This window comes from Geospiza fortis, unplaced genomic scaffold, assembly GCF_000277835.1.
Source record: "Geospiza fortis unplaced genomic scaffold, GeoFor_1.0 scaffold54, whole genome shotgun sequence".
Taxonomy (NCBI): domain Eukaryota; kingdom Metazoa; phylum Chordata; class Aves; order Passeriformes; family Thraupidae; genus Geospiza; species Geospiza fortis.
Genome location: NW_005054301.1, coordinates 5,983,113 through 5,989,844, shown reverse-complemented (window position 1 = coordinate 5,989,844; position 6,732 = coordinate 5,983,113). Strand labels below are relative to the sequence as shown.

General features: G+C 53.0%; 1 protein-coding gene across 1 annotated transcript in view; it reads left to right on the top strand.

Annotated features, from left to right (window-relative positions):
• The window catches only part of JDP2 (Jun dimerization protein 2), a 6,734-nt gene extending 655 nt beyond the window's left edge, over positions 1-6,079 (top strand). The window contains exons 2-3 of the mRNA XM_005417468.2: positions 4,080-4,184; positions 5,025-6,079. Coding sequence (XP_005417525.1) covers positions 4,080-4,184; positions 5,025-5,210 — 291 coding nt within the window. The 3' untranslated portion in view covers positions 5,211-6,079. The remainder of the gene's footprint in view (positions 1-4,079; positions 4,185-5,024) is intronic.
• Positions 6,080-6,732: the final 653 nt, after the last annotated feature.

The following is a 6,732-nucleotide window of genomic DNA, read 5'->3' as shown; positions in this document are numbered from 1 at the left end:
CTGTGCCACAGGTGCTGCTGGCTGGGAGCTGCTGCTGCCCCATTGCTTGGGGCGGGCCCTGGCTTCACTTCGAGTTTCCTGGGATGGGGAGGATGGGTGGTTTCTGCTTGGTACCACAGGCTGCCATGTCAGAACCAGGCTGAAGGGACCAGGGAGATGCTTGGACAGTGTTTTCCTTATGTCCCATGTGTTGGTTGTCCACTCTTTGACTCTGGCTGAGCTGGTGGTGAGTGTTTGCACCTCCTACTGCCTGTGAGTGGAGCTGGGAACCCACTGTTCCAGAGGTCCCACGGTGGTGAGGGTGCTGGCTGCTGTTAGAAGGTCCAATATACAGCCTTCTGAACAGAGCATTTGCTCTGGGTGAGGTTACCTCAGATGATGCCATATGAGGATGGGGTGATGTGTGTTCTCTGGAAGCGTGAGCAAGGAGGTGCTGGATGATGTGAAAAGCTGCCTGTGATGAGCTGTGAGCTGAAAGGAGTAAAATAGGAGTTCAAGGGGGCAACCTGCTCTCCAAATGGTGCTGACACTTGATTTACCCCAATTTTTTTGGCAGAATTCAGCAGCAGCCACCTGTGCAGAGCACCCCTGTTCTTTCCCCCCACCTGTTTGAGGTGGACTCCTGTGGGTAGAACTGGTATGATGTAGCTCATCTACTCACCTTGCACAGGAGCTCTGTGCCCAAGAGTGTCCAGTCAGCTTGTGCAGCCTGGAGGTTGCCTGGGAAGGACTAGAGAGCTCTGCAGTGGGAAGAGCTGAGGCTAGGATACTGTGGGAGGCCACTGTAAGGCCCTGGGGGATGCTAATGGCTTTTGTTCCTCTGTGGGCAAAGCAGTCATGGATTTGCAGCTGAAGCCAAATTCTCTTCCAAGCTCTTGGCCTGGGTATTGATGCAGCGAATGGTCTGCAGTGCCTGCCTTGCTTCATGGGTTGGGGAAGAAGGAGGGTGACTCTGTGGCTATGCTGTCTTTCCAGGCCAGCTCCTTTCCTGGGGCATTTTGGGCACCTCTGGGCTGGCCCTGCAACCACTGCTTTTGCTTTTTGTGGGCATGGGTATGTGATGTCACTGGCATCTGTGTGACAGGGACAGGGCGGTTCTGCCCCGCAGCAGGTACTGGAATTGCTGAGTGTCCTCTGAGCCAGCTGTTGAGGCAGCATGTAGAGGAAAGCTAAGAGAAAACCCACTGAGAGCCCTTGCACAGCTACCTTCCATGCAGCCGGCTCCTCCCCTGCATGAAGCTGAGGAGTTGAAGACAGCAAATGGAGCTGCCCTTGGCAAGGCTTTGCAGCAAAAGCCTGAGGGAGCTGTAGCAGTAGCTGCTTATCCCATGAGTAGCCAAGATGCTGCCCACGCACAGTTTTGCAATGCAGCCTGCAGCTGCTTTCCTCTTGCAGGGTGCTGGAGCCCAGGAATGCTGCGTGCTGGTGTGCCACTCTGTGGTGCCTGGCAGGGCAGGCTGCCTGCCACGAGCCTGGCCAAGGCAGCTCTCTCCGCTCTGCTGGGGCACCAGCATCTCCTGGCATTGGGGTATTTGTGCCTGGGAGCACACACAAAACCCACCCAGTGCGTGCTGGGGGCCAGCTTCTCTGCAGGGTGATGGACAGCCCCACTGGGAAAGCTGCTCTCCTCTTGGACAGGTGTAGACAGATGCTGCTGGGCTCCTCCACCCCTGAATCCCACCTGGGGTGCTCCTCTGAGACTGAGCCCTGCCCCTCAGGCAGATGATCACCTCAGTCCCTGAGGCTGCTGACTGAAGCAGTTCAGGAGGCATCCCCACAGGGACTTCTACCCATGGAGATCCCCTGGAAATCAACTGCTGGGACATGCTATTGGGTGATACATCATCACTGTCCCATGTGCCTCTGAATAACGTCCTAACCCTCAGCACCAGGGCCATGCCACCTTTTTGAACTGAAATCAAGCAGAAGCAGATGGGGAAAACCTGATGTCTTGAAAAGAGAACTTCCCTGCACTGAGAATTTGTGGATTCCTCATACCTGGAAGTGTTCAAGACCAGGCTGGATGGGGCTTTAAGCAACTGCTGTACTGGAAGGTGTCCCTGCCTGTGGCAGGGGGGTTGACACTAGGTGATCTTTAAGATCTTGTCCAAACTTTTCTATTTTCTAGGAAGCTACAGGAGCTGTGCTCAAAAGCAGAGCCAAGGGTTCAAGCTTCTTCTGTCTGTGTTGAGCCACCTTCCTTGGGCATCTGTATTCCATCTAAAGGACACGGACCTTTGCTGGGCCCTCTGTGGGGTAGAGGCAGGGTCAGAGACAGGTCATTTATTCTGTAATTCTAGTTGAATGGACCAACAGGGCATGGAGGTGTCAGGCAGTTTCCAGGGCTGGTGCAGTTGCTGGTTGCTCTTCCAGTTGCTGTTAGGCCCCAAGATGTAGTTTTGAAGCCAAGTTTGGGGCCGTTTTTTGAGCTTTAGAGCTATGAGCACAAGCGACCTCTATGCACCCTCCTAGTAATCCTGGAACTAACAGACCAGGAAGCTGTCTTAGGGGTAGATGTGTAGTTGGTAAATTTGCAGAGGGGAATTGCATCTACCCTGATGTCCACCTCCTCTCAATTTCTGTCAGGAACTTTTGCAAGACCTGGCAGTGGAATGTAGAGTTAGTGCCTTCCAGATTACTTCTGCTAACCTGTAACATCTAAGTTATGTGGGTGCAGTGTGAGCTGTCCATTTCTGACTGGACTTGGGGGTATCAGTGCAGTTCCCATTGTAGTTCTCCCAAGTGTGGTACATTGGTGCCCCATGACACTGCCTTGCCAAAAGAATGGTGGCAGCCTGGCATTATGGAAGTCTGTGCATAGCTTGTGCTGGCTTTGCTTAATATTTTCACCCCAGCTGAAATGGCAACTGTGGTATAATGCTTCCAAAGCAAGGTAGAAAAGATGCAAAACTGTTAGTGCTGTAAAGCTCAGACATTGCCATCTACAGCATGCTGTGTGCTGTGTATTGGACATGCAGCTTGCTTAAGCCATCCCTTCACTCTACCTCTGCTGAGTCCATGTTTCATCCAGTCCTTGTGCATCACACTGGGATGTTTTGATTAGTGGGTTTTGGAGTTGATGACTGTTAGCAGTGTGCACAGTCTACTGTGGATGATGACCCCTGCAGCCTTCATTGGCATCAGGCACTGCTAGTGTGTCTGCATGTGAGGTGATCTTGTGGCCACCGGCTATCAGTTGGTAGGAATGAGGCAGTTCAGTCTGACACCTCAAATTTCAGAGACCCAGGCCAAATGTGGATGAAGACACTGGGGACCTTTTCTTCTCTATCCATGCTGCAAAGTGTAACCTGACTTGGCAGGGCTTTCCAGCACTCAGATTTTTCTTGAAGGAGCTAGTTTGGGTTCCTGGATGTAGGCATGCCATAGGCCATTTACACATTGCAGCATATATTAGTAAGTACTTTGATTATGGTTTTCTGACCCATAGGGCCTATTGGCTTGGCCTGTGTGGTTTGGGTCAGAGCACAGAGAACTGAGTCATGGCAGACAGTGCAGGTACTGCTGTGTCCTGCCCCCTCACAGGGGATGCAGGACCTGTCCCTGCCTTACTGTGGTGGCCTTGTGACTGAGACAGTGCTGAAGCTGCAGCAGACAGTCCCAGATACCCTAGCTGTGCCTGCCGCATTCCAGTATCTTCTGGGTTTTTCTGCCTCTTGTCCTTGGTGCCGTGTGTGATGCTTTCAATGTCTGTGCTAACAGAGCTGAGCCTGTAGATGTCTGTGTGACAAACCAGCCATGTTTCTGGGAGGGGGCTCTATTCTCTGTCTCTTCCCTCTCTCAGGGAGGGAGCAGCCCTGTGAAGGGCTATCTGTCCCCTACCAGCCATGTCCTCAGCTGTGGGTACAGGTCTCTCTCTCTGTGTTCCCACAGAGTGGAGGTAGAGGCTGTAGCAGCAGCATACCTGGTTCCATGAGGATTAAGTCGTGTTGCTGGTGGCCCGTGACCAGGGGGCTGCCACGTTGCCCTGCCATGGGGTGGGGCTGCCACATGCTCACCCCCAACTCCTGCCCCAGCCCGCATCTGCTGGCTCTGATCTGGGTTTCTCTGTCTTGTTATAGTTGGATGAGGAAGAAGAGAGGAGGAAAAGGCGCCGGGAGAAAAACAAAGTAGCAGCTGCACGATGTCGTAACAAGAAGAAGGAGAGGACGGAGTTCCTGCAGCGGGTGGGTGCCCCAGTCTGTCCCAGGGCACAGCAGGGACCTCCCTAGAACAGTGCTCCAGCTGCAGGAAACATTGCCTCCTGAGCGTCCCCTCTGGCCCCCCTTGCTCCAGTGCCTTTATCTGGGAAAATACAGCCTCCGCTTTTGGTGAGGCTGTGAAGGTGGTGGCCATGTATGTGCCCAGGCAGAGCTTACCCCTGGTACCAGGGCTGGAGAGGGCTGGAGGTTGGCTCCAGGCTTGGGGTGAGAGAAGAATAATAATGTCTCTGCCTCAGTGCTGCAGCAGGAACACCATATGAGTGTGGCACAGGACAGGGGCTGGCAGTGTGCTGACCCCTTGACCGAAGTCCTAAAGATTTTCCCACTCAGAGGCCAGATGCTCACTCCACCTCTAGCCCCAGGGCAGAAAAACTGTCACAGCACCTTGCTGTTTTTCTGCAAACTGGTGAGACATGGGCAGATGACACAACTTGGAAGGAGTCATTTCACAAGGGCAGATGCTTACAGATGGGCTGGGTGAAAACTTAAGCATGGGTTTGTCCCCAAACACCTTACCAGAGCACGGAAAGCAGCCAGACACAGGTTTTGCTGGGGTGTGGCAGAGACCTGCCCCAGGTGGTGGCTGTGTGTTTCTGTGTGACAGCACTAAGTGCCAAGCATGAGGCAGCAGGGCTGGGGATGAACTGCCTGGAGGGATGTGATGCCTTGGCAGGTCTTCAGCCTGCTCCCCTGCTGCAGGGGCTGAGGGACAGCACCGAGCAGAGGTGGCATGTTGGCCAAATTGTTTCTTGTGTCTTGTCCTGCTAGATAAAGTCACATGCGGTTGTGTTCCTGTCCTGCTAGGAGTCTGAGCGTCTAGAGCTCATGAATGCTGAGCTGAAGGCCCAGATAGAAGAGCTGAAACAGGAGAGGCAGCAGCTCATCCTGATGCTGACCCGGCACCGTCCCACCTGCATCGTGCAGACAGACAGCATCAAGACACCTGAGAGTGAAGCCAACCCACTGCTGGAGCAGCTAGAGAAGAAGTGAAGGTGGCACAGGGCCACGAGGAGGAGACAGTGGCACAGGGTCTTCCAGGGTCTCTAATGTATGTACTGTATGAAGAACTGTACACCCAGGCCTGGTGCAGCCAGGACCCAGTGGGCTTCCTTGGGAACTATGGACCAAACATGGGAACAGAGAAGATCAGGAACCTGCCAACCATGTACTCTGAGGCTGAACCTGGGAGCAGGGCTGGTGGTGCCAGTGAGGGCAGCCTCCCTGTGATGCATCATCACAGCCCTTCAGCCTGCCCTCAGCCCTGGGACCCACAAAGCCACAGCGTGTCCTGCAAGGAGCAGGCAGCCCGTGGGTAGCAGGGGCTGCAGGCTGAGGAGTGGCAGCTGGGCAGTGCCCACCAGCACCCTGCCCAGAGGCTGCTGCTGCTCCTGGCGCACGCTCCGGAGGGAAACCCAAACCCAAGAACCACAAACACTTGATGCAGCCCCATCTGGTGGGCAGGCCTGTCGGGGCTCGGTGGCGCAGGCGCCCCCCACAAGCACACTCAGTATAATGTTTACAGCCCAGCTGTCCGTGTCGGCCGTGCTTTTGAATGCACATTTTTACACTTTTTTAAAGTATTTTTTACAAAGTTTTTATACAGTGATCTCTATATGGATTTATATAATCACTAGATGTGATCCCATAGAAATGTATGTTATAATGGTCTGTTTGTTACAAACACATATGCCACAGTTATCTCCATTGTGTTACTTGTCCGGTAGCATCCAGCTCCTTTCCTGGCATGCTGGGAAGGGGGTCCAAGCTGCCCTCTGCAGTGGTGTCGCTACCCTCTCCATCCATGTATGTCCTTCATAATACTCAGTTCTGTATCTCTCAGTAAATGTTACCTTTGCGTATGCTGTCCTCCTGTAGCTCTGTTTGGGTCAGCACTGCTGCAGCAGTGGGTTCCTGGCTCAGTGGCACAGTGGAGCAGATCCCAGAGCTGGTTTGATGATTGTGTTAGCAGATGTGGGCCAGGAGAATTCACCCTAGAAAGCTGGCAAGCTTGGAGGCAGCTCTGACTATTGTCAAGCAAGAAGTAGCTCAGTGCTGCACCAAAGACATTAGGCAGGCATGGGTTACCGCTTGGAAAGGTGGAGGGAGACCATGTGTTTCATTCATCCTTTGTGTTTCAGTCCCAAATACAGCAGTTTGAACTCATTTCAGGGATGAGAATGTGACAGCTCCCCTGTTTCTATGTCCTTGTGCTGGTGATCCTTTTATGTGCCTTTTTGCTTCCTTCTGCCCAAATTGTGGAGTTTGTGGCTCAGATCTGACCCATTCCTCAGCTGCTGTCAGGAGCCAATCTTCATTCTTTGAAAAATGTGATACCTCTGCCTTTCATTAAGCTCTGCTGAAAAGATGCAGAGCATGCACTGGGCCTCCTTGTCTTTTATCTTTTTTTCCCTCTGCAAAGTGTACTCAGTAATAAATTCCCTCTTTGGTGGTCAGTGGGAACTCCCTGTAGACACCAGATGATCCAGGAATCTTGTCCACAGGCATCTTGTAC